General features: G+C 39.9%; 2 protein-coding genes across 3 annotated transcripts in view; one reads left to right on the top strand and one right to left on the bottom strand.

The window, feature by feature from the left end:
* The window catches only part of DOCK2 (dedicator of cytokinesis 2), a 186,427-nt gene that overhangs the window by 98,814 nt on the left and 59,751 nt on the right, over positions 1-27,862 (top strand). The gene's annotated exons all lie outside the window — the stretch shown is intronic.
* INSYN2B (inhibitory synaptic factor family member 2B) lies at positions 147-27,862 on the bottom strand. Its single transcript, XM_033073224.1, has 4 exons — positions 27,643-27,862; positions 6,569-8,684; positions 3,917-3,991; positions 147-514 (listed from the first exon to the last, which is right to left on the bottom strand). Exons 2-4 carry the CDS (start codon positions 7,930-7,932, stop codon positions 328-330), a joined length of 1,626 nt encoding a protein of 541 aa, XP_032929115.1. The 5' UTR covers positions 7,933-8,684; positions 27,643-27,862; the 3' UTR covers positions 147-327.

Genomic DNA, 27,862 nt, shown 5'->3' with positions numbered 1-27,862 from the left:
TGTCTACTGTTGTTTTTTAAAGTAGATATTTAAACCTTGTTCTTTTTGGAAGGTTGAAAAAAACGTCTTTACAAAGCATATGAAAGTGTCCTTGGAAAAAAATGAGAACTTCCTTTTGAAAGAAACAATTTTTTTCTTGAAAATAGTACCTTCATGCACCTTTATTCAGTGAGCTGATTTAAATAAATTCAATTTTTTTTATTTTTCCAATACTCTAATTAAACATTCTTAACCTTTGTGATTTCATAATAGCACGTTTTCAGGTGTGTGCTCTCAAGCTCTTTCTGTTTTAGTGTCTCTTGAATTGTAAAAGGATGCATGAGGAAGTCAAATCCACCAGAAGCATTTTCTTTTCACCTTTTTTGTCTTTCTCCTTAACTCCTTTTTCTCTGGAGCTGGAGGATCAGGTGGTGGCTTCTGAGGTGAAGCTGGAGCTGGGTTTTGCTCTGCATTGTCCAGTGTTTTCAAAATCTGATGAAATCTTCCTTCCTGTTGTCTGAAGTCATATTCTACACTATGGAAAAAAAAAAAGAGAAACTGTGCTAGTAAGTGAGAAATTCCCCCTTTAAAGAACATATCAAAGCTGCTTCTTCACCAGAATAAGTTGGTGTTACTCACTGATACAGCCTGGGGTAAATACAAGGGGTTTAGGGGCTGCTCCTTTGAAAATAAGTTCACCACTTAATTTCTTTTTGAGCAAAAAATTTTTACTTCATGTGAGTTAAGAACTCCAACATTGTGCCCAAAACGATGGGACAAAAATGAAAATGTACTAGGCTGACCTTTCAATACCTTTTATTCAAAGGACAGATGCTGATCCCATAATCTAAGTGTCATATGCTCATAATTAAAAACTCTCACATGCTTAACTTTTTAAAATGTGTCTCCCACTAGGACACAGGCTAGGAACAAAAAAATGAAATTAAACCAGTAAGTGGTGTTAGTTAAGTAAAATAGAACTCATTTCCTCAATTGAAAGCCCTAATTATTATTGGTGTCGAACAAGAGCCAAGATGTTAATTAGATATCAGCAGATGAGTGCATAGAAATAAATGCAAAGTTCAAAAGAATCAGTGTGGACAGGGATTAAGCAGTATTGTTTGTATTTTCCTTATTTCAGTCATTGTTCTGGGCAGGAGAGGGAGTTGTGTCAGCTGTGTCTGCTGTGAAGGTTTTGGGAGGTTTTAGGGGAGAGTGGAAAGGTTGCATTTGCCATGATGGGAGGAAAAGAGCATCATTGGAGGGGGTTGGGTGTCACTTCAAGAACCTGAAGCTGATTTTGACACTGATCAGAAGAAAACTGTAGAGTTAGTAAATGTGCAAATCTCTAAAAACTTTTAATTGTATTTTTATATAAAATCCATAAACAACATTAAATAGTGTGTTAAAATTAGCTAGAAGATTGTTTCCCTTAATTCACATGTCTTGGGATTTTTCATGAAATAATAAAGGATAAAAAGAAAGCAGGAAGGGTTATTCTCATTTAGTAAAGAGTAGGAGGATCCCTTGAACAAGAAGCAATGCATAATAAATATAAAAAAGCAGAAGGAACTGATACAAAATCAGTGACTCTTGCATTTCTTCAGCTTATTACTAAAACTGCAACTTAATACCTTTCAATATTCACAGACCACAGGCACTGGAGAATGAAATGTTTGGTTTATAGAATATGTAAGGGTAGCATCTGCTCATGTTCCTTTTCTCCACCCTTCCCCAGAGTTTTTAATTTAATATTGGAGATATCATCTCCAGAGACAAGAGGTCAAGTCAGTCTTCATTTAATACTGCCCATGATAACTGGTTTTGGTTGCTACTTGCATTTGTTTATTACAATACAAACATTTCTATTACATGATCTAGATGGAAATCCCAAGCCTGGAATCCCTGCTGGGTAGTTAATAAAGCTGAATTTACAGTCACTGTTAGGCTGAAAAGCTCTTTATGACTTTAGTGATCAGTGTAATCCACGCTGGGATTTCTGTGAGATTAATGCATTGTTTGACTCGGGGGCTGTGTGTGATAAAGATGCTTCAGTGACAGCAACACAGCACTCTGCAGGGTTTGCAGCAGTGAGGATGGGGTTCCTTAGGAGCAGGAAAACTGGGAGCAAGATAAAACACTTGATTTTATAATCACAGCTGTGTGCTGTCCTGGGGGGAAATACTTGCATGGGCATTTCAGACCACGTAAAACACAGGAATTGCACCTGTTTGTCTGGAGCAAACACTGACAACAATTGCTTCTTTCAGAATATTGTCTAATGAACTTCAAATATTAGTCACTCAGAATGCTTTTTTCATGACCACATCCTGTGGAACACCTCTGTAAATCAAGAATTATTGTTTCCTTACTGGTTCCTCTTTGTCTCTTAAAGTGGAAACTTTTTTAGAGCACCTGTGTTCTGTACATGTTCTATCAATCATTGCAGTGTGAGCCTCCAGGCACCATTATTGTTGCAAAATACCTGGTAAATCAAAAAGGCCCCTGAATGTTTTCTTACTTCCTCTTTTCTTTCCTTTGAATGATGGTGTTGGTTGTTCAAGATCTATCCTGCACTGGAACCATGTATATTTAAAAACACAGGGTATTTTTGGTATTTTTCCAAAGAGAGAAAGTGTCCTGTGGTCAAAGGTGGGCTGTGTATAAATTCTAGGGAGTGACCTGTTCATGTCTAGTCCCATAAAACACACAGAGATTGTTTGTTCAGAGACCATGATCAAGTAAAGGAATTATCTTTTTTTTGTTTGTTTGTTTGTTTTTTTGGGTTTTTTTGGGTTTTTTTAGTGGATACAGTCTGTGCTCTTGGATAAGTCCTGTGACTTCCAGGGTATCCAGGGAGCTGTGAACAAGACCTACAGCTTTGTCTCAGAGGAGCTGTGCTGTTTAATTTGTGACATGTTAATTGCTTGGAAATGTCATTACCAGGGTTTAGACATCAGTATGGGACTGAGTTGCATGTTGAACAGTAGGTTCCAGTGCTGTGTCGAGTTTATTAAGCTCTTTACTAAATTTGGTTCGTGCAGAAAATGCAGTGGGAAAAACACTTCCACGTGGGCATTTTCTATTAATTATTTCCATTAAAAAAATTAAAGTTATAGTGATTACAAATTGTTAAAGGTAATGGTCTGCCATGTTCTTTGAAATGAAGGAAAAGGTTTCAGCCTCAAAGAGAATTTCTCTTATGCTTAATTTTTCTAAATGTAATCAAGTAACCCAAGGTGTGGGTTTTCTGCCTTGTAACTGAGCTTGCAGAGATTAAATAATGTCTTTATAAATTCCCTTGCTGAGTGGACAAGATACATGTGCAGTACAAGCAAGACTTTGTACCTGCAGGCTTTGGGGTTGATGTCTGGACAGCTGGAGGCTCTTACAGTGTTTGCACAGACACAGCATTTGAAATGTGCAGCTCCCAGAACATGGCCCTGCAAAGCCTCCTGGCCATAAGATTTAAATCTGCGCTTTAAATCTGCACTCTCTGAAATTAATAACAACTGAGGTGAAAAGTGTGGAAGTTTTGGGTTTGTTTTGCATGTTAACATGAACTGTAGCTGTAGCTCACTGGCATTCAGAGAACTGAGAGTCTCTTTTCCAAGGTCTGAAATTATTACAGAAACCCTAGCTTTAAAAACATATCACACAGAGGGATTTCATCATCAGAAATGGCATCACAGCTTTTCAAAGCCTGCCAGTAATTACACTGTGAAACTTCTGTTTGAATTCTCCCAAGTCCAGTCCCCCTTTCCTTTCAGCTACCAGCCCTGTGAATTGTTTTCTGCACCTCACACAAACCACTTGGCTTTTTCTTACAAACTGGGGTTAGTCACAATTGAGACATTTTACAGGAGTGCTGCACAGCCAGCTGTGTGCCCCTGGGGGTGTGCAGGCAGTGCCAGAGCTGTGCCAGAGCCGTGGGTACCTGTAGATGATGCACGCCGTGTTCTGGCAGGTGCTGCAGTTGTTGAGGTCCTGCCCAGTGTGGTAGAAGTTACGCCTGGAACAGACAGCAGCTCGTGAGATGTGGGGTTACAGACACAGTAACAGAGCTCTTTTTATGAGCAAAAGCCATTCTGTTCACCTCTGCTGTTAGCCCTGCTAGAAATTCTTTAAAAACACACAAACCCTCTGAGCCTTGCCTTGCACCTTTCCCACCTCATGCTGTTAAGAGCTCTGGTTGTTGGTTCTTGCATAAATCCTTGTTATGAAAACACTTAAACATGAGACTGCTTCTAACAAACACACTTTCAAGTGTTTGTACAATTTGCTGAATCAGTCTGATCTCTGTACTTATGCTTTCCAGTCTTCCCTTTTCGTGTTTCCTTATTTGAATATAACCAAGTCAGATTTTTACTACTGCTAAGTTATAAATTTGTAGTGTTGAGAGAACAAGAAAAGTGAGTTTTCAAGCTCAACACCAACCAGAGCTGAAATATTTTTATGATGGAGAGATCTGCATTGGTGGCTCATTATGTCTGAAGAAAGTTTACCACTTCTATTTAACAAGTTTTAGTTGAATTAGGGGAGATCAGTTGGTACCAAAATAATTTTCTGATTGCTTTGGGGAAAATGGGAGTTCTTCATGTGCATTGTTGTGATGTCAATAAAGTCCTTGGAACATTCAGTGTTATTGAATATTACTGTGAGATGAGTCTACCAAGGTGGATTGAAGCTTCTCATTGAATCTCAGAGTGACACTTCAAGATATTTCACAGCTTTTTCTTTTCAACCATGTGGTAACTGAGCAGGAATGAATTATAAATATTGCTGGATAACCTGACCACGCTTCACTGCAAATTAGTCTTTGCTGTGGGCAGGTTTGTAATTGAAGCTCAGGTTCTCCCCTGGAGAACTGCATGCAGGGGAGAGGAGTGGGTGTTGTTTTCTGTCACTTCCTAAGGAACCACAGGCAGGTTGAATGAAGATTGCAGCAGAAAAATGATTGATTAAACTTGAGACACACTTGGATCCCTGCCTTGAATCTTGCCTCTTACCTGAGTTTTTGGGGTTGTAAATATTTTTTGCATTTTTGCTGTTAGTCTGTCTACATGGATTTTGTTTCTTGTGTATAGGCTATTACAAATTTGGTGCTAGAAAATCATATGGAACAAACCTCTGAGGGGAGAGTATGTGGAGCTGAATTGTATGGGGAAAATGTTATAGAGAACAAAAATTTATGTGGGCATAGTGGAAGTTAATGAAAGTATTTTCATGCTAACAGCCAGATGGACATTACTGGTTCATGTTTCAGATAAAAAAGATAATATGTATGGAGTAAAATCACATGCTAACTTGATTTATGTTCTTTTAAATTTTTTAATGAGTATAAATTCTTATTTGAATTGTGAGTTGGAAAGTTATTCAACAGAAATACAATATAACTTCAATTCCAAGATAAAGTACTTGGAAAAAGAAAAAATTCTTCTAAATAGATTTTTTTTTTCTTTTTTGTTTCTTTCCTTCAGAAGTTGTAAGCAAATGGGGGTATATGAAGTTGTGGCCTCAGTTAGTTCTGTCCTGAGAGTTGTGCCTATGGGAACAAGTGCAAAGCCCTGATGCTGGGGGTGTGAGTACGACAGCCTCATGCTCTGGCTCTTGCTGCAGCTGCACAGAGCCCTCAGTGCAGCTTTCTTGTTGAGGTGTTTGCACAGTTTGTGGGAATGTGGAATATTACCTGACTTGGTCATTATTGTAATTAATAAATACAACTGATACACATTATCTTTTCATTTTCATTATCAAATGAAAAGTCCAGTTTTGCATGCATGAGTGATTTCTCTGCATGCATGAGGTGCCTGTGCTAAAGATTAAATTTTTGGTAGCATAGTCTCTTCGTGATCTTTATTCTTTAAATAATTAAATGGAACCTTTATTCCTTTGATTTATTTCTGAGTTTTTCATGGATAAATTGTTTGAAGGATGTACAACTTTACAACAAAACAGAACTTCAAATTGTGTCCTAGGTGCAATTACTGTAAGTAAGAGATGTTGTTGATAGTTTGGAAAGCTCTGTTAGGATATTCTGAAACCTGTTTTGTGGATAAAATTTTGAAGTTCTATTTTAACTTTGTTGAATCTTTAGATGTTAGTTGCATTTATGGTACTATTATTATTTATAATGCATAATAAGGCATGAATACTGCTTGCAGCCTGTGTCACCATACTGACCATAAATACAGGGTTTTTTCATTGTTATGGGGGTGCAGAAGGGAGCCACTCTGAAACCTGAGAGTCTGCAGTGAGTTCTTGCTGAGAGCCTTCACATGCTCTGTCCTTGGTTCTGTCTGGCACTGGTGTGTGTCTGACCTTGCCTTGCTTTGACACCTTAAATCTAAGTAGCAAAGGGAGTTGTTAGGCTGGGTCTTGCACTGGATTTTATAAAGGCAGTGTCAGCTAAAGCCAAGCTATGCTTCATTGCTGAGGCCCAAATGCCACAAAAAGGGTGTAAGGTGCATTTTTGCAAACTCATCTTTAAACATCAGAAGAGCTGTGTTTCTCAGTAGCAAAGGTTAAAAGAATGCTAACATCTACTTTACACTTCTGATGAATTACTAATATTAAAAATGAACCATACCCTTCACTGAGGGCTCTGGATTTTTCCAGGTCTTGGATTACATTCAAAAGGACTTTAATCTTCTCCTGGTTCGACTGCAAGGATTCCTCTACAGACTGCAGCCTGCCTTGTAGGGCACAGAGTTCGCCATGTTCCAAGTGAATTTGATTTATTTCCTTAATCTCTTTGTTGCTTTGTGGGTTTATTTCACTCCTTGGCAGATAAGACTTTCTGTGAAATCCTCCTGCACAGCTGTTACACTGGGACACATCTGGCTGGGTGGGATTTTTCTCAATTTCAGCGTTACATGGCAGGCATGGTTTGGATGCATTGCTGCTGGTGAGTGACACTGCTGGGAAATCATCACTTGGTGAGGTCACCCAGCTGGGGTCTGGCTTGTGCTCTCCTGCCTGGTGACAGTCTCTGAGGAAACAGGGAGATGAGCTGGGATTTGATGGGGGTGGCGGTGGAGTTTCCTTACTGCTGGCATCTTTACTGGCTACAGGCAGCTCAGAGTTGTGTTTCTGCACTTCACCAGCAGCAGAGTGGGGGTTACATTCACTGCAGCTCACAGGATTGCTGAGGCCAGGCTCTGCTCTTTCAGAATCGGATGACAGTGTGCTGTTTTCGTGACTTTCGCTGCTGTTGATGACGGTAGAAGAATGCAGTGAGTTACTTGAGACTGTGTCTGGTGCCTCCAGGGGAGCGTTTCTGTCTGGTGGAAAACTCACTTGGATGTATTCAGGCACCTGTGTAGATGCAGTTGTCTTGTCTGACACTGAGAAATCACCCGAGCACCTCGGTCCATTGCTTTGTGCTTTTGATGAGCTCGGAGCCAAGCTCACCTCACTGTTCCTGCATCCGTCCTCCAAGCCATCGCTTATTCTCAGGTAGCAGAGCTCTGAGGACAGAATGTCTGCTTCACACAGGTTGCCATTTACCTGGATAGAGTTTGCAGGCTCTGCTGGCATTTCTGTCAGTGATTTGCTTGCTGTCAGCCTTTTCCTTTTAAAAACAGGGAAGTGTTTCCTGAGGCTGGGAGAAGTTTGTATGGCAATATTCCGAAGCCCCTTCTGAGCCCTTGGAAAAGCTGGAGAGTGAGTTAGCAAAAAGCTGTGATCCCTAAAGAGTTCTGTGCTCCCAGCTGTCAGTGTGTCCGGGGCAGGGTGAGCCTCCAGCCCTGCCTTGGTGCTGAGCCCATCCTCCTTGAAGCGGACCTGCTGGGATTTGCTCCTGCGGTGCTGGGGCTGCCGCACCAAATCCGCCGAGTCCAGGCTGTTCCTCTTCAGCAGCACCGGGCGCATCCTCATGCTCTGCTGCGCCATCGAATCACAGTTTAAAGTCTGCAAGTAACGCGTTTCCTTGCGACCCATTTCATTTGACATTCGATCTGTGTGTTAATATTGTTCCGAAGATACAAATTAACACCTTACTCCCCGAGCTTATCATTCTTCTCCTTGTTATTATGTGTATTTTCAACTGGCAGCTTCTCTTTAGGGTACAAATTTAATTGCTGATTAGCCCAAAAAAGTTGATAAATTAAATATAAAATTTAAGGAAAGATTTCTTGTAGCTTGGAAATGCAGAGATCCTTTTAACTACAGCTGACATGGTCTTTGTATTACAAAATTGCAGCCGGCTGTTTGAGTTAACTAATTTAAAGGTGAGGTTAGGTCTATGGCTTTCCTGGTGGCTCTCATTTGACAGCAGCTCTCCATTAGGGATCTTTTTTTTTCAGCTGGACCAGTCACATGTGTTTTATTTGCATGCTGTCTAAACAAGCATAACAACTTTTGGGGGCACTTTCATTTCTGATGCATAGTTGTACTGATGGAATATATCCATTAATACCAAACTGAAGTGCTTTCTTTAGAGACAGCTTTTCTTCCTCAGCCATCTTTTTAATGTCCAATTAAAACTGATCTTCCCACACAGGTAAGGAAAATGTCACCACTTATGACCAGGGCAAAGCACAGCATCCAGTGGGATTCAGTGAGAAGAGTTATTGATGCAGAGCTGTTACTGTAGTTGTTGCAAACACAAGGCAGATCATGTCCAAGGGGTTGTCTCAGTTCTGTGAACAGGACAGAGGTCCAGGCTGGATAACCAGAAAAAGCAGAACAGCAGAAAGCGTTGCCTGAAAACAAAAAGACAACAGTTGTAGCTGAGTAAACTGGCACATGGGGTGATTTTCTTCTGCTGTCTCCTAGAAACTTTCCAGCATTGCTGCTTCTGTAACTTTGGCAATGAGAAACTTGCACAGAAACTGAAAAATGCTCTAGAATTTTGAAGGGGCCTAAGGTTTTTTTAATATTAAATACAATGCTCAAAAAATGAATATATATATTTATATATAACAGATACAAAACATAATAAGCTTGAATCTGGTCCCAAATGCAGATCTTAAAACATAAGCAGTCAGATTTGAAAATGGCCATTAAATCCTGTTAAGGATGAAATATCCAAAACTGAACAACACAAAAGTGAGTTCTTGATTTGGAGGTTTGAACAAAACTCAGATTTATTTTTTTCTTTTTAAAGTTGTTAATTTTTGAGTGTTCAGATATGAGTACAAGACTGCAGCTAAATTCCCAGCACAGTGGTAATTTACTATTAATCCTGATCCCTGTTCATTCACTGGTCACTTCATTAGCCTTACTGCTTCCATTAGCTCAGAACCTTTTATTTAAGCATTGCACAGATTTTACCATATTTAATTTACAAGAATTGAGGAGATGGGTGCAGTGGGAAAGATCTCATTACAGAATATAGCAAACTGTTATGTGGCATCATGTAACATTTAGGCACTGTAATATCATTTAAGCAAAGTAATGTGATATTGCTCTGTTATGAAGTTTTAGAAGAAAATGAGTGTTGGGTTATTTCACTGCAGAGAGAAATGTCACGTAAGATGTTGAAGAAATAAATGTGTGTATTAATACCAAACTTTACTGTTGTGATATGCATGAAGTCATGGAAATCTCTGTGCTGGTTGTGCACTGGAAACAAGAATCCCAGTAAACAAGTCCTGCAGTTTCTGCAAACAACATCCAGTGCCAAGTTCTGGGTTCTCACATCACCCACTAATTACCAGAGACGTTTTACGGTTTTGTTTGAGAATTTATCCAAATATTGCAGCAGCATTCTCCCCATCACAGCTGCTGTGCTCCAGGCAGATGGACTACTTTAAAAGTTATACTTGCCCAATTAAATTCTGAAAGAAGCTTTAGAAAGCTAATCCTTTGTGTTTTAAATAAAAGTAAAAAGCCCTTAAGGGTTTTATGAGAGCTCTCTCCTTTGGCTGTAGAGGCATTTGAGCTACATTCCTGCATCCTTAATTTGAAAATTGCTATTTTAACTCTGTTGATTTTTGGCTACCTTGTCATCCAATACTCGGGGTTTACTATGAATTGTAATGAACATTTTGGTGCTGTTGTTTATATTAAATCAAGCTGTAAGAAAAGAAATATATAGCCAGGTATGTTCAAATATTTGGACTGAAAACCCAGACAGGTAAATTTCAATGAGTTATGGGTGTCTCTTCTTGAGTTAACAAATCAGTACAACACTGCCAATTGCTAAGTTTAAATAACATTTTCCCTTGCCCAGCATCTAATTCTTCATTCTTTCCTGACACAGCAATTTAAGGTTCTTGTTTTGCTCATTATTTGGCATTGACTGAAGTAGAAAAAATCCTAAGGATCCATTTCATAGAAATGCTTTCAATTTGTTAATTTAACTTATTTCACTCATAAAGAAAAGATTAAGTAAATTTTAAATTAATGTCTTCTAGTAATAGTAACAATTCAGTAGAAGAAATGTACTGGAGAAGAGCCCCTTGATGTGCTGGATGGTTCATGTAATTTTAAAATAATTTCACATTTCATGCTCCTCTTTCCAATGTTTTGAGTATGTAAATCTGACTGATGTTATTGCATTTTTTTCCTTTTGTCTTGACTGATACTGTTAAAGAAAATCTTGACTTTTAAGGTTTCTGCATACACAATTCTTAGTGGTGGTAGTTACTCTTCAGTGTAAACTTATCCTTGCTCCACTGAAATTTTATCCCAGGGTGTAACAGGTGAACCCCCTAGAAAACACTCAGGTGCAAAGCCTCAAACAGCAATAAGGCTGCTTTTCCAATCTGGGAATTGTGGGTTTGAGTTCTTAGAAATGTACACACAGCTTAGTCAGACTGCCAGGCTGAGGAAGTTTGACAAGAAGACATTTTTTAATATTTTTTTTCCTCCATCTTTCCTGCCTCTGCTTTCCCAATTTCTTCAACAGAGTCAAACGTATTTTTTTGGTTCATATTTCAGTTTAATGGCTGAAGCTGTGGGTAGAGAAATGCAGATGGTGAGGATAAATGGAGATTGCAGGGAATTCCATGGAGTGAAAAACCATGCAGCAACAGACAGTGGGGATCTTGGAAGAGTGCAGATGTGTGAGAGTGGTGCTTCTGGGGGTTTTCTGCAGTCTGTGGCAAAATTTACTTATTTCACATTGGTTTTCAAGCTCTTTCAGCTGCAGTTCATTTGACAAGTTTGTTCAAAAAATAAATGTTTTTCTTATAGTAGAAGTGCATGATGTATTTTAGAATTTTTTTCCCTTCTGCATGTTTTAAAAACAATATTTCTTGAAATTTAGTGTTTGGAGAGAACCTTTTCAATAAATAAAGGAACTAGGTAGAAGTTTGTGGGGGCTTTCAGCAGGAAGATTATTAATGTAATTTGCCTTCCACTTTTGAGCATCTGCACTTCGAATTCCCCAGCGCACTCTGTGGGAGTGGGTTGGAACAAGGTGAACTTTAAGGTCCCATCCAACATAAACTGTTCTGATTCTGTGGTAGATGACAGCTGTAATAACTGTAAGATAATGTATTCAGACTCAGCAGTTTTCTGTCATGTCTGATTTGTGGTTTGTCCTGTAGAATACAGATTTTCTGTGATGCACATCTAGATGGACATTTTCAGTTTGGAGAGGCAGCTTGCTGTATTTAATTATGTTTGTGATTGATAATGTGCTGTTTGCTAGGTGGGAGATTCTCAGCTTCTAAGAAATTTGTGTCACTCTTCATGTTGCAAATCTTTCCAGGGTTCCTGAACTCGTGCTGGGATCAGAGGCTGCACGTGGGGGCTGTTGTGAGCTGTGTTCTTGCCAGGGGCTGCAAACAGCCTGGCCACTGCACAGCTCTCCTGCTAGGCAGGTTCATTTTTCAAAAAAAAAAAATTAATGTCTGAAATGCCCCTTTTTCAGTTAGCAAGTCTGAATTAAGGCTTTAAGTGTGTTGGTTTGGATGTTGCTTTTGTTCCACTTCATTTTCTGTCTCCATCAGAAACTTCAGCAATAGCTGTTGGCCAAGCTCCTTAATTTAGTCATTCCTCCTCTTTGCATAAAAGTCATGTTGGGCTTTTTTTTCCCTCAAAATAATGAGAGATGTTGAGGATAAGTTTAGATATGCTTCTGGAGTCCCTGGAGACTGCAGTGGAACATAGACCAGCAGCTAGCAGGGAGAGCTAGACATGGATTTGAAACCATTGGAATTGGATGATGCTGAAAATTCCCTCTTTTTCCTGTCCTTCCTTGCAGAGGGAAATGGATGGAAATGTGCTCAGAGTTCCAGAGGAACTGCATGCAAGGAGGCCTCTGCAGGGAATATTTTCAGATGAAAATGGGTGACAGATGCAGAGCCTATAAAGTAGAAACAGTCCCCCAGAAGTGCAAATTTGCAGCTTGTTGTGATACACAGGAAAAGCTGGCAGGGAACAGGAAAGATGAAACTGCTGAGAGAGATTTTTAAATGGCCTCTGTGTGCAGGGACCTGTTGTTGATCACAACAAGGAGTCTTACTGCTCTGGGTCCCACAGAACAAAACACAAAGCTATTTATGAAAGTAAATGTGTTTATCATAAGAGATGGAGTAATTTGTGGAATATAGTTTTGTACCAGGAGTTTTTTCCAGTGCACAGCTTGTCTAGTGTAATATTCTTCTATTTCTTACTCTAATTGGGCAGCACACAGAATGTTTCTGTTGGTGTGCATGGCCACAGAGGAGTTCTCTGGATGTTCCTGCATGTGCTCACTTTTCCCCTGCAGCAGTGGCTTGGTAATGCTGAAGGAGCATTGCTTGAGCAAAAAGGACTGAAGAAGGCAAGAAATTTTTTACAAATCCTGCTGGTGGGTTTTGTAAGCCACCTCCAGGTGGGATCAAGGTGACTGAAGAGGATCTAACAGAGATAAAGAATACAGGGTAGGATGGAAACTTCTGTCCTCAGAAAGGGGACATTTCAGTGATGGAAGAGATTGCAGGATTTTGTCTCGGATTAATTTTACAGCAAGATCTGAAAATTACTTCAGGTTGGTGAGACTGGGTAGAGAAGATGCTGTGATATTTACTGCAGCAGAAAATGGACTTAGCTAAGCAAGTTCTAGGGATGGAAATTGAGTATGGTTTGCCTATAATTTGGCTGAGATGATGCAATGCCATTCCACATGAAGTGCTGAAGATGCACTAAGAGATAAAACCATGATGATCTTATTTCTGAAATAACTTGCAGAACCATGCTAGTTGAAATTCCTTTAGTCTATTTTAATAAAGATGAAAGTTCTTTTCCTTTGAAAAGATGATAGATTCCATTTGCTCTGTCAGAAAAAAAATTCTCCATGGATTAGAAAACATTGTTATCTCAGTATTTCTTCTCGAGCATATGCTGGAAATTGTTCATGCAAGGTTTAGTGTCAGGAGGTAAGATACAACTCCTGATTCACTTAAGAGGGAAGCATTTCAGTCACATATTTATATAGAGACACAAGTTGGATTATTTTTCAGTGTTAGTTTGCAAAGATGAGTGTACTTAAAACTGAGAAATTTCCCTTGAAGAACGGCTTGAATGCCTACAGGGAGAGGGAAGTTATCCAATGTGACAGGCTGGTGAGCTGGAAAGAGTCCAGAGAGCTGCTTCACAGCACCAAATTCCAGAGCTTTCCTTGTACAAATCTTATCAGTTGAAAAAATATTGCTAAGTACTTGATGTTTGGATCAAAGTGTGCACACATTTTACATTTTACATTATTTTAGGTTTATATTCAGGCTCAATCAAACATGGACAGAGCTCTATGTAGATCTGTAGGTAACCTGTGCATAGCCAGGTTTGCACCTTGTGCTGCTTTGCAGGGCTCAGCACTTGGTTAGAGACAGATTAGTTCATGAAAATGACCTTTTGAACTTTCTCTTTGTCAATTATATTGACTGTGCCTGCTAAAACAGCAAAACTTACTATTTTTTCCCAAGTAGCAAATTTAAAAGCTGCATTTTCATGATTCCTGTGTTGCCACTGCCCAGCACCTTTCTCCTGTTGAGACACTGCTACAATAAAAAAACATTTAAAACCAGTATAAAGTGGTTTTAAAGACTGTGACTTCGACACTGGAGTTGTTTGCATCATTACAGTATTTATTTAATTCTAAAAAACAAGTTCTGAGTGTACTAGCTGCAGCCCCTTAGCTTCCAGTTGGTCTCTGGGGGGTTTTTTCCAATAAATTTATCACTTTCAGATCAAGAATGACAGGGCAAAGCTGCATCCAAAAGCATTTAGCAGTGTGCTGTGCTGCAGCTGTGTGGAATGCCTTGTAAGCACTGTGTGTTCAGTCAGGGTTCTTTAGGATCTCCAGAACTTTTTTTTGCCACTTCAGTATGTGAGAGTTTCAGTAAATGTAAGGAGTCAACTGTTGCTCTCCCTGGGGTCACAAACCTGGGTGTTTGGGGGAGCAGGGAGAGAAGCAGCCATGCCAAGCTCCCACTGAAATACATCATCCCATGGTTTCTGGTCCCTGAGCACTGGGAATATTCCTGGCTGGGAATATTGTGCCAGCTCTCATCGTGGTAACAGAGCTGGAATTTAAAATTGCATTACCTGTGCTCCTCCAGAGCAGTGACATCAGGAATGTGAGTAACTGGATATTTCCTCCTCCACAGATGTATTTTGTGCACTCAGCTGAGTGCACCTGGCTGTGCCTCTTGCAAGGTGCTGGGGTTGAAAACCACATTTGGTGTGGGGGAATTGAATTCTGGCAGCTCAGGCTGGGTCAGCAGCAGCTGGCTGACAGCAAGTGCAGGAGAGGCTGGAATTGTGGAATTGTGCTTGTTGGCTCTGGCAGGGTGTGTGCAGAGACTGGCACTTCCCACAGGCTCCCAAATTCTGGCACAAAAAGCTACAGGTGGAGGAGAAATGGAGGTTGGGGAGAAAATCTCTGATCAGCTGTGGCACGGCTGTTTTCAGTGTCAGAGGAAGCTTTTCTCAGCCTTTATCACCCTGCAGGCAGCCAGCCTGAGCCTTGGCACATCTCCCCTTTGAATGTTTGCAAAATGGAGCTGTGGTAAGATTGGCAGTAAGGCTGGTAGTTCTTGTGTGAGTTCAACCTGTCAGGAGCCAGAATTCTCCGTTCTGGAGGGGGATTAGTGAGGAGCAGAGCAGGAGAGAAACCTCTGTTTATTTTGAGTCTTTGCTATAAGTAATTTTATATCAAAATACACCAGCCTGCTGATGTTAGAGAGTTTAATTTCATTTTGAGGGGTTACATTTAAGTAGAGGAGAATTGCATGATAAATCTTTGCATGTTTGTTCTCTTCTGACTTTGCAGTTGCAAATTGTAATTGTGGTTCATATCATCAATAGTGAAGGCATTAAGGAAATTCAAAGTTCAGATTTGTAAGACTTTGGTAAGAGCACAACTCTTGGTATCATAACTTAGTAGCTTTGTGTTGCAATAGGATAATGGGAAGACACAACACAGGTGTGTTTTACTTGTGTTGGTCTGCTGTGCCACGCTTCTCTTTAAATCCATGAGAAAGGCACCAGGTTTATTCTCTTTTATGAACACTGCAAAGGTAGTTCTTAGAGTTCTGTTTTAAGTCTGCTTCACCAACTTATCCATAATTCTCTGTGACTTAATTCTGTCACTTTATATACCACTTCTGCCCTATATATTTGAACAGCCTGCAGCTTAGTGTTGTTTGTGAGGTGCACAGGTTATTATTATTATGCAGGGCAAGTGCCTTTATATTTGAATTGTAGCATCATTATTGCCTGACTACCTTTTCTAAAGGTAGAGAGAACTTGCTTTTAAAAAGCCTTGCTTTTTGTGAGGAGAGGATTTGAAAGAACCCCACTTCATTTAATTATTTATGGCCTGAAAAATAATGTAGCCTTACAATTGCTCTCCAAGCTTTGCACCAATCCCCATGTAAGGAGTACCAGGAAAATGAAAGTTTCTCTGCAGCTCATGCTTTGACAGAGACACCCATTATAAGTTACAGCATTATTCCCATGTGTAGCATTATTCTATATTATTAAAATGTTTATGGCTAGATACTGGGTTTTCTTCAAAGCAATGGAATAAAAATTGGGTCAAAACTTGTCCCACTGGGGTAAGACAAACAACTGGATAATTTGTTCTTCACATTTTATTCAAATAATACTCTTTAATTTTTACCACTTTTTGGTGGCTACTGCTGGCTTGGGGCAGATAATGAGAGCTGAAATTGTCTCAATACTAACAGGTGCTGAGGAATGCTGGAATATGGAATGGTAAAAAAAATGCCAAGCAACTTTTTCTCCTGGTATTTAAAAGAAAATGTGTGTTTCTTCTTCATCTAAAACTTCAGGTTTAGGTTCTCATGAAGCTGGAAACAGCCTGAGTTACAGAGGTATGGCACACTTGGCAGGAACTCAAATGCCCCTGATGACTGAAGGGCTTAGGTGACCTGTAAAAAAACCTTAAAACTAAAAGGATGAATTTACAGTTTTCTATCAACCTTGTAACTAATTGTTTCTCTGTGTTCAACTCTTAATCTTGATAATATTTGTTATTTCTTAATAGTCAAGAAATATTAATGTGAATAATTCCTTAAATCTATCAATTCTCCACGTAGAGAAATTGAGACTGCAGTTTGAGGTCAGTGTTGGAGAAGCCAAGGGCTGAGATTCAGTGTCTGGGGGTCTTTGGCACAGAGCATAACTCCTACAGAAACAGAGGATGAAGGAAATTCTATGGAGTTTGGGGTCTTAGGAGGAGGAAATCGTGCATGTAGTGAGATAATAATTATGATGTTTGAAAGGAATTCAATCCCATGGCAGAAAAAGTGAGATGGTGACACTTTATTTTGTGTTGAGATGGGGAGAGTGAGTGATCTGGTAACACACTAAAGTATCTCACAGATAAATTTATGTCCTGCTGAGCACATTCAGAATTGTGGATCCTGTGTCTGGTCTGTCCTGGAACACGTCCAGAGAGCAAAGGTGCAATCTTGGTTTACAAAAGTAAATCACAAAAGTGAAGATCAGCATTTCACTCCTCTTGGGAAAGGTGAGGCTTCACCTTGCTGAGTCTCTAGGGTGGCACCACAGAGGGAGGGAGGTGACCTTTGGTGGTCACTAAGGGACAGAAGAACACGTCTGGTCACTCCAAGGGCTCTGAACCTGGCTGGAGACATGAACACCTTTTCTGGGCAGCACCAGCTCATGGCCCAGTGATGTCAAGGGCAAAACAAAAGCCTGTTTGATTCCTTGCCTTTCCCATTTCAGGTATTTCTCAATATTGGTACCTTATAACTGCTTTGATACCTTATAAAAATTCAAATTTTATTTTCAGCTTACAAAGTTATATTTTGATTGTCAGAGAAGTTAGTAATTGGTAATACACCTAATAAATCTGCAGAGTCCTGAGCTGTGTGGCACCTGCTTGTCACTCAGGGTTGGGGTTTTTGGTATTCAGGCTTTCCTGAGGCTGGCAGTTTGAAGAAGTCCAGAAGCTCTATTTGGGAGCTGCAATAACCCCAAAAGTTGCATGGAAATAAATATCTTAAAGAAAATTTTGTGTACTCAAATTATTTTTCCACAAGTGAGGGAAATTAATTTCAAAGGAGACAGGAGATAGAAGACATGCAGCATTCTGTGCAAATTAATACAAACTTCAGTTCCTCATATGTTTCAAAATATTTGAAAGTAATATGTGAGTTAATTGCATAAGCAGATGAATCTTGACTTAAACTCACTTTCCCTGCACCATCTGATTTTCTTCTAAGCATAAGGATGCAGAATGGCCAAGTAATTGAGTATTTTACATGATTGTATTATCTCTAGTTGGAGAAGAAAGGAGCAATCTCTGAAGTGGTTACATAATATGGAATATGGCCTGCCCTGTCTCAAGAACAAAGATGACCTTTCTTCTTTTTTGTCTCCCTGGGATGATCTCCCAGGGCCTGTTAGTGAAATATCAGCAATTTTATAGAAGTTTCTTCCTTCCTTCCTTCCTTCATTATTCCAGATGAATACTGTGTAGCCTTAATGGCCCTGCAATGAGGTCATTTCAGAAAGCTGTAGTGTTTTTTATTTTAAAGAATCATTTCAGTGTAAAAGGTCTCCTTGGGAATAGCTTCAGGTTTAATTTGGATAAGCAGTAGTGTGATTACTGCAAAATACTGCAATGCAAACCTATGTTATTAAGAAGGCAAATAAAACATGAGGCACATAGGTGTGGTTGTGTCTCACTTCCGATGTGACTGGGCATGCAGTTTTTCCAATGTTTTCCAGAAAAAGTTAAACAAGAAATCAAATGAGTACCTGACCACAAAGCTGAGCCAGGCAGACAACCCAGAAGCTGTTGGAGAGGCTTGGGTTAGGGTTATCATATAATGTGTTAGCTGCATAAAATCAGGTGTGTGTTTCAGGGTTTTATTGGTTGGTTGGTTTGTTTGTCTTGTAAAATTAAAAAAAAACAACAAAAACAACAAAAAACCAAACCAACCAGAAACAAAACAGCAACTAAACACCTTAAAAAAATTGATGGAACCCACAGAAACGTTGCCATGTGTAATCTGTCAAGATTGCTTTGCTATTCCCCTAAGTCCAGAAAAAGAGTTATGAGGCAGGAATGTCTAAGTGGCAGCCTGAGGGCATGTGTATCCTTGTGTAACAGGAATCGACCTAGTTCAGTGGGAACATCATTTCCTTTTTTTAAAAAATAGGCATCACATGTTGATAGAGATGTTTGTAATGCTGGTGTCCCTTGTTTTGTGAAGAGCTCCCAGAAAATCACAGCATTCTCAGAGCATTCTCTGCTGCAATAATTAAGATTTCTGTAGCAGACCAACAAGGCTTGTTTTCATGCCCTTTGCATGTCCCCAGGGTGTCCCCAGGTTTGCACACCTGGCTGTTCCCCTCTCAGCCTGTCTGGAATCTCTGGTGTGCCCCAGTGTGGGGACAGCACTGGTGCAGGACTTGGAGCCAGCAGCAGGGGAATCAGCTGAACAAGGACAATGTTTGGGTTTTTCCACAGCCCAGAGCCCTGTGCCAGCCCACACCCACACCTGCACTTGGACACCAAAGAGCTGCTCCCCACTGTGTGAAACCCTGGTGCTGCTCTTCAGCACTGTGCAAGTTCCTTTTTGTGCCTTCTCCCAAATCCCTGGGACCACACTGCTGGTTTCCTGTTCTCCTGTGTTCATGCTTGAATGCTCTGTTCTTGCAGAGCATCTGTGCCTTGAGCTGCACAACCTGCTGGGGCTGACCCAATGTCCTGGAACTCTCTGGCTGCAGCACAGGCAGGCAGAATTCTGTTTTCATCTGGAAGGGGTAAAGGAGCTCCACTGCTCCTCCTCTGTTTCCAATTTCCTCATTCTCAACTGCCTTATTCATTCTGAATCAACATATGAACAATATTAGTTCTTCTCTTGTTTGGTTGTAACATTTTTTTTTAATATATATAAATTACTTGTAATTATTTGCTAAATATTGTTAAAGCATTGTAATGTTTGTTGTATTTAACAGTATTGGAAGTCTTGTATTAAGATGAGATCAAATGAAAGGCACTTTTACCTTATGTGACTACAGTGCCATTTCCAAAAAGACAAATGGCTTTGATCTTGTACTAAATGCTTTATTTTCATAGTTTCTAAATACAAGAAAGACATTTTTCTTTGAAGGGAAATATTTTAGAAAAAAAAATACTCTCCATTACTGGATTCCTAACACTGAGCTCTGCAGTCTAGGAAATCTTGTTTTAAGATATAAAATATTAGCAGCTTCCTTTAAAACAAAAACTGAGCCGAACAAGTTACTTTTGTTTTTTTTTCTTCCTAATGAACATGCCTTGAAAACTGATAATAATCTAAATGGAAAATTTGATTCCAGTCCCTCCAGCTTCCCAGACTCTTGCCTTAATATTATAATGCTGTAGCCATAGTTCAGAGAGTCTTTGACCAGGAGCCACACAACAGATCACAAGGTCCAGGTCTGGGAAGCTGTAATGGAACATTCAGCTCAATGTCTTTATGTTAATTAATATGGGGAAATTTGTTTATAAAACAAATTCCATAATGATGTTGTCAAGATATGAGCTATCTCTTCAAGTATCTTGGAAGTTCTTTTGACTGTGTGATGGTACAGCACCTACCAAATGCTGGTTCTGTCCCTCACCTCTGTGGATGCAAAAGACAGAAAATTTCCTGCTTCACACCAGGTGCTTTGGTGGCATTTCAGGGGAGGACCAGAACAAAGATGACACCACCAGCCATGATCTCAGAAGCTTTCATGGGCAGCTGCAGTAGCACAGTCCTGAAGCTGCTGTTGAACCCAATAGCACTGATATGGAAAATGCAGTGGAGGTGTAGTTGCAGTGGTTCTAATCATCACCTTTTCTGTGAGTGTGTTGTTGGATGTGTACTGATGCTCCCACACACTCCTAGTGCAGTGACTAATCGTAAAAATAAGAGACTTTAAGACTGCTCAGGTGATGCAAACTCTAAGTATCAGAGGCACAAAAAATTACATCTATCCCCCTAGCACTCCCATTGATCAAGTTTGCTTTTATAGGTGTGTGACTCTGCTTTTGTTTCCTGCTAGGATTGCAATTCCCTAACCTGTATCTACACTCATTATTTCACTTTGCTCTGTCCAGGAGAAGGTGCTGGCACCCCGACTTCTTAGCAAGGCAATCTATTGGAATGAAATCCTAGTTTTGAGATGAGGAAAAATAAATCTCTGCAAAAAGTGTCTTTTTGGCACACAGCCATCGTCCTCAGAAGGAGTTCAGGTGGTCAGATGATGTGGTACCACAAAATATTTTGGTAATCATGTTTGGGAAGTTGTTGAAAACTGTTTGGAGCCCAGTTTGTGTTTGGGAAGACCTGTTGTAACAGAGTGCTGGTACATCAATACTCTCACATTTTTCTGAGGATGGTTTACATTTGGGGTTTTTCTGGGGAGCAAGTTTTAATTTCAGAGTAAGGATATAATTTTTTGTCAGAGGGATTAATGCCAGGGGAGCAGAGGTGCCAACTTTTACCATCATGGGGCATTTTCCAAACAGCCAGGAACAGGAGTTCAGTCTTTGTGGAAAATGGATTTGTAGAGTGTTTTTAGGGCTTGATAGAAGGTTTGTATAGTAGGTATTTGTACGTAAACTTGAAGATAAGAAATGCTGATTTAGAAATGTTATGGAATAGGGTAGATATTGTTGAGAGAGAAATGGAGTTAGAAAAAAGTTTTAAAGGATTGTTTTGTAAATGAGATTAGATACTTTGGAGAAATAGAGTTATGAAAGATGTATTGTAGTAGAACTTATGAGAGGTGATTTTAGATCACAGGTTTTAAGGTTTATTACAGTATGATGTGATAAAAGGTGATAGGCCAAGAATCACTTATAATGTATTGTAATTAGGAAATAGTTACCTTCTAATTGTGATAGCGTGAATTATAACATCTGTATTGTTTTGCTCTTCAGATGAGACTGAAAATAGAATAAAAGGTTTTTTTAAACCCCTTTTAGTTACCCCATCTCTGGATCAGAAAAGGCAAAACCCAACAAGACTTGTCCCATTGTATTTAGGATTCAGAGGCTCCTGGATTGCAGTAACTGAGCAGCCAGGGGACAGTCACACCCTGATGGAGCCTGAGCCAGGGCACTCTGGAATTCTTTACCTTTTACAGACTTTTGACTGATTTTTCTTTTTCTCATTAAAAAAAAAAAAAATTGAAGAAAAACTGAGAGCTAAAATAATCCCTGATTTAGTTATTCAAAGGAATTTCAAGTCTCACCTTCATTCTACTTTTATTGTAAGTATATAATGAATCCAGCTCTTGGGCTGGTGCTGAGTTATTAAAGGTGTGTTCCTTATTCTGCCAGAGCCCAGGGATAATGTGTTAGAATCTCCCTAAAAAATACAGATATGCACAAATAATTAATGCAGACAATGCTAGTTGGGAAATTTCTATCTGTATATTCTTAGAGTATCAAGATTCTCTGTTTGTGTTACATTATCATTGAAATTCAATCAACGTGGACGTTAGTGACATCCCTTGAAGACACCCACACCTGAGGAGGAACCATAATTGGCTGTGGGTTGTGGATTAGAGATTGTGTCCATTACATTCTGTAATTTTTGGAGTTTCATCCTTTCATCTTTCACCTCTGTTTCCAGAGGGTTTTCTTTCATGGAGAATTCCCTATGCTTTCCATTAAGTAACCTACCCAAGATTCAGGATGAAAAGCTCTCTTTAGAAAGATTTTGGGGTTTGCTATGAATTTTTTGTTTTAGCCCATTACTCTGCTAACCAGACTCCAAGATTTTTGCAAGCTTAGAAGTGGAGCCCACTGTTACAAAACAATTAAAAACTTAATAAAGGCCCCTACAGGATATCATTTCAATATGAAAAATATTTCAGATGTAAATTAAAACTGTTCTAACAGTTACTAGTTGCTATTAATCAATCTAAACAAACACTGTGATAGATTGGTTAGTGTAATGGATGTGTTTTGTTGGAAAATTGTTTTTATTGGGCCCTATTCTCTCCATGAGATCTATTTAAAAGTAAAAAGGAAGTTTCCAGAGTGAAATTACTTTCAACAGTTTTAAGCAGAACTATTGTGATAAAGCTTTTTTTTAGCCATTCGCAAATATATTTTGTTAGTCTCATCTCTGATCAAGTAGTTGAAATTTAATTTAATTTTTCTGTCTTCAGTAAGTGCAGCTGGAAAAGAAGAAAATCAAATAGAGTGATATAGTTCTGGGAATACAGGAGGTGGCCCCGTTTCGTTTTAAGGAAGTGAATCATCATCCAGGACATTCAAATTTAAAGGACATGGCTTAGCAATAAAAGATGTTAGTGCACTTTGAAGAGCTTGGATTGCTCAGTTTGCTCTTTTTGACCCCGGGGCTGCTTTCCCTTGCAGCTGCTCTGCTCTGCACTCTCCTGTTGCAGCCCTGGGCTGGTTCCAGCTGTTAGGTGTTGCACATCTGGGCAGGGAACTCTTCCCCCAGCCCCTGCTTCACTTCCTGCAAGTTCCCAACTCGGTTTCCAAACAGAACCAAACCCAAATGCAAGTTCCCAACTTTCAAAAGGAAGAGATTGGCCAACCTTTGTTACAGCAAATAAACCATGGGTGGTGTTTTTAATCTTATTCCTTGCCTGCAGTTCGTGTGTAGCTCCCCAGTTTCTCAGGAATGCTGACTGCATCATCCCTGATGATGATGATGATGATGATGATGATGATGATGAGTGCACTGGGACACTGGGCAGGACCTGCCACGCTGGGCTGTTCCTCTGCTTTAGTGGCATTTGGGCAATGCAGGGATTGGAGAAATGAGGGCCTGACAGCCCCAGGGCACTGGGGAGTCCCTGTGGACATCTCACATCTCATCCACAGGGCAGGAAATCCTTCTGGCCAGGCTGAGAAGCAGCTCAGGTGCTCGTGGGGAGGCAGAGGAGGAGGGAAAAGCTGCACAGATCCCTGCAGGCAAAGGGTGGGAGATGGATCTGACAGAGCAGAGCTGACATCAGGAGTGAGGCAGCAGTGCTGAAGTGAGGAGGTGAAACAGCTCTTTTTTTCCTAGGTTTTTTTTTTTTTTCCTTTGATAACTGTGCTCTGGACTAGTTGAGTTTCCAAGCAATGATTGCTCATTCCAAATCACAGCAGCACAGAAGAATCACAGACTATTCTGGGTTGATCATTGAGTTCAGCTCTTTAGGGAATGGCCCATACAGGTATTAAACCCACAACTGGGCACCGTGCTCTGACCAGCTGAGCTCAGCTCAGTGCCTTCTGACCTCACTGATTAATGCTATTCATAATTTATTTGTAAATATGCCTTGAAGATGAAAGTTAATATTACAGGAAAAGTAGTAAATTACACAACTGTGTCTGAGCACAGAGTTAAGCAGAAGTTAAATCAATTATGGTGGAGTGTTCCTCTCAACTAGAGACAGTAGCAGAAACTCTGGAGTAGATTTATGGCACAAAACCAGCCAAACAGCAAAATCCAGCAGCAGAAAACAAAAATTGCAGGAAATAAAAAATCTTTTTTTTTAAATATTGCTGAAAAATCAGCACAAATTTAAAAATACACCCCTGTAAAAAAAAACAAACCAAAGTTGGCAAAGGATATACTCTATGAAAATCAAGCTACTTTTATGTCCTACCATGAACCATTATTTTACTGCTTTTATCAATGTATGGAAAAGTCTTGAGTGAAATAATATTGAAATTGATGTGTTTGTGTAACTTGTAACATATCTTAAAATGGCACAGAGCAGCTGCTGTTCCTCTCTCATTGTGTTAAACAATTGTTCTGTATTCTACTTGGTAGTTTGCTGCTTTTATAGTTGTACATCCTCTCAGGTAAATCTTGTGAATGTGAAGAAAATGGTAGAACATAAAACAGCCCAGCATGTTTTCAGTCAGAAATCCAAGGCTGTCAGCGAGGCACGAAGCAGGATGCTGCTCAGCCAGCTATAAAACACAGGGAGACAGAACCAATGAACTATGTGAATGTATAAATGGGAAATTAAAACCTCAGACCTACTAAGAGTGGATGGATGTTACTGTAAATGAATTATTAGCACCATGTGCTCACTGGCAGGCTCCAGCTCTATGGATGGGGAGCTGTTCCCATTTCACACGTGATGGATACTCGAGGTTGTTGCATAGCAGCCTGTCCTAATGTTTATGTATTTGTGCCTTTCCAGCTCCAAACAGTACATTTTAGGGCTGCACATGCATTGGCAGGGACATCTATTTCTGGAGAGACACAGAACTACTGCATGAGCAACTCACTCGAAATTCTGCTTATTTTTCCTTTCAGACTGGTATTGTTTAATATTTACATAATATGATCAAGATGTTTGTCTCAACCTCTACCTATGCCACAGTTCTCCAAGTTTCATGGGCTTTTCTGAGGAAAACCTGTGGTTCTTTGGGGCATCACTGAGATTCTTCCAGACTTGTTTTCAAGTTGCTCTTTATCTCATGACAAGGAGCAGCTGTGATGACTCAATGATTTTGTGAAGACAGTAATTTTGGAGACCTTCTCAATAACACACTTGTGGTACAATAGAAATATTGATGATTTTAAACACTCCATTAAAATAGGGGAATGGTTAGTTTTTCTTTAATTACGCTCAAGATGACATGTTTATCACTTTTCCTTCAGAAAGATGTTTGTACTTATTTCTGAAAAAAAACAAAACCAAAAAAAAACCCAAACCAACCAAAACAGAACTTGTTGGCCCAATGAAACTCTTGGTCTCTGTTTTTATGTGCATTATTTTTACAATTACTGTTTCTAACATGCAATGAATTCTGAAACTTCTGGCTTATCCCAGAAGGGATTTCAGAATTGAATCTAATCTGTGATTGCTGCAAACTCCACCAAAATGCTGGGCAGTTGGAATAAGTTTCTTTGCCCCCTACAGAAAGCTGAGTGTTAATCAGACATGAGCCATCATTAGAGTGGGGTCACAGGGGGTGAGGATGGGGCAGAGCCCCCCTTACCTCACCCTGCAGTGAGGGTGAGCAAAATGAGCCCATCCATGAGGTTTTTGTGTTTTCGCTCAGCCTGTGTGTTGGCAAAGTGCTCTATTAATGAGGGTAAATGCTGCTTAAGTGCCTACATTAAATAAACATCCCCCTGAGCCCTTCCAGAAGTGCATCTGCGTGAGGATTGCCTACCCTGCAGCCACTGAAACCCTTCTGCTAGACTGGATCCAAATGCAGCTCCGTTCCATGTTGTTTCTGTTGTTTTCCCAGTGCCTTTGCCTCATCCTTTTGCTGCTGCTCTATTTGAAGTTACTACGGCAACCTGTCACCATCTGCTATTATAAAGTGTGCTGGGCTTTAGTTGCTAGGTGTTGAAGTTTGTCATCTCCCTCATATGATCCTGATGTTCCTCAGCTGTTTCTTTTCCTGGGCATGTTGCATCCACAGCTAATCTGCACTTTTCTCAGCAGTTTAAGAGGCTCCACATCTTCCTGCTTGACCTTAGGAAGCCCTGTTTGTTTTACAGAATAAATCTGCAATTCTTTTTGATGTACTTGGTACATACTCAACCAGAACAACATTTCTTTCACCTTGCCCACTACTTTGCAGTGTTTATACTAAAGCCAGTACTTTATTTTATTTATATATGGTATTAATTATGGGGAATTTTAAGTAGACAGAGAATTTGAATGTTTCCTGGACATTTTCTCTTCTGTTTTTTTTTTTCACTTGACTACCTATTTACTCGTGTTCCTGCTCCTGACAGCAGTACAGCATCCATACCATCAATTTTCCTAATTCTTTACACGTTTTTGTAAAGTCTAACAGAAAATTGGATAATTAAAAAAATAGAATTCAGCACTGTTTCTGTTCATAAGGAAATTAATGTATTGGAGTTGGGAAATATCTTATTAGATCCCTTTACAGTCATGCAGAGTTGTTTCTGGGTTTTTTTTCTGTTCATATTGTCTCAGCAGTCAAGTGTTTACTTTGATACATTTATTTTTTATACATTTGACCTAGTTCTAATCAATGTTTTCTGCTGTAATTCACAGGCTGAATCCAACAAGCTTGAGCACAGCTAAAATTATTTGCTAAGATTCTACCTGAACTTCACCTTGTCTGCCACAACCTTTCCTACACTACTCAATCCCTGTGTGCAACGTTTGATTTAATGAAATAAGTGTTTTACTAGACTACAGTGTGATTCTGAATTTCTTCTGCCCATCCTGTGAACGCTCAGGCTGTGTCCAGGCATCAGAGGTGGTTCTTGTGCAGAACTTACTGAATTCACAGGCACTTTGTGCTCTTTGCACACTCCAGTAAGAGGCACTTGAACCCCAGAGGAGAATTTCAGTGAATGCAGAGAGATATTTGCAGGTTTGATCACAGCTGTGGAGAGCCCTGTGCTACCCTGCAGTTCAGAGGGGCAGAGCTGGGGGTGCAGGGGCACTTCAGAGATCTGAGGCTGCCTCTGAGAAGTGAATATTTATTGCTGCCATTTGGGGATGAGGAGGGAGGGGCAAGATTTAAATCTTTAGAGATGCTGTCAGAGGATTTCTGATAGTTGAGATTGCTGGCCAGGAAATGATTAAAGATCAAACAGTATTTGTAATTACCTGCTTTACATGGAAAGGATGGAGGAAGTTTGTGCAGCAAACCATCTTTCCTAACACCTTTTTTATTGTCATTCAGTCCAGCTGATGTGAATTTGACAGGTTTGATGTGAGGTCCTGGCCAGCAAGATGTGATCTTTGCTTATGGCTCTTTTCAAGCACATCAGCTGTTAATTTTAAAATCACCATACCCAGTCACTGAGGCGTTTGTGCTGTACCACAATCACAGACACAGCTAGGCACATTTTTTTGAAGTTGGTTTTAACAAAAGAAATAACCTTCTTAAAGTCTTTATGCCCTTAAGCATCATAACACATCTATTCAATGGTTGTGAAGAAATGCTGCTTATTTCAAGCAGTGATTATTTAACTTGAGCCCAGAAAGGCGTTCAGTGCTGAATGCTTAACTACCAAAAATACGAGCTGCTTTTCGTGGCAATTCTCTAACTTCTGCCCGGAATCTTTTTTTAAAATCAAGACACGAGAAGAAAACCCCCACACAATTTCAGCACCAAATCCTTTGCAATTCATTATTCCTCTCAGCTATGCATTTAACAGCACAGCAAAGATTTGCCTGCTCCAGAACTGTAAAAGTGAAGTACTACTGCAGGAAATCCAGCATTTCTTTTAGAAGAGCATCAGTACCCGAGAACACACGATTTCTTACCTGAAAGCTTTGGGTTTACCTGCAGAAAATGAGTCTTCTTTGCCTTAAAAAGTAGGCAAGGCTCTCACTAGCACTAAGGTTACTCCAAAAGAAGGTAGGATAGGTCCTTTAGGTTGTGATTTCACTCTTTGTATGCAAGAAGTGTGCTGGGTGTGCTCACGTAGGAATAAATAAATAAAGCCCCGGCAGCACGGAGAGAAGAGCAGCTCGTGGAGGGAAG

This window comes from Catharus ustulatus, chromosome 15, assembly GCF_009819885.2.
Source record: "Catharus ustulatus isolate bCatUst1 chromosome 15, bCatUst1.pri.v2, whole genome shotgun sequence".
Classification (NCBI taxonomy): Eukaryota; Metazoa; Chordata; class Aves; order Passeriformes; family Turdidae; genus Catharus; species Catharus ustulatus.
The sequence above is the reverse complement of the archived record's forward strand: the minus strand, read 5'-3'. Positions and strand labels throughout refer to the sequence as shown.

Coding starts and splice junctions, on each gene's coding strand:
- INSYN2B (XM_033073224.1), bottom strand. CDS start 7,932: ATGTCAAATGAAATGGGTCGCAAGGAAACGCGTTACTTGCAGACTTTA. Junction 3,992..6,568: donor TCCAGAGCCCTCAGTGAAGG/GTATGGTTCATT, acceptor TGTCTGTTCCAG/GCGTAACTTCTACCACACTG. Junction 515..3,916: donor ACGGCGTGCATCATCTACAG/GTACCCACGGCT, acceptor TTTTTTCCATAG/TGTAGAATATGACTTCAGAC.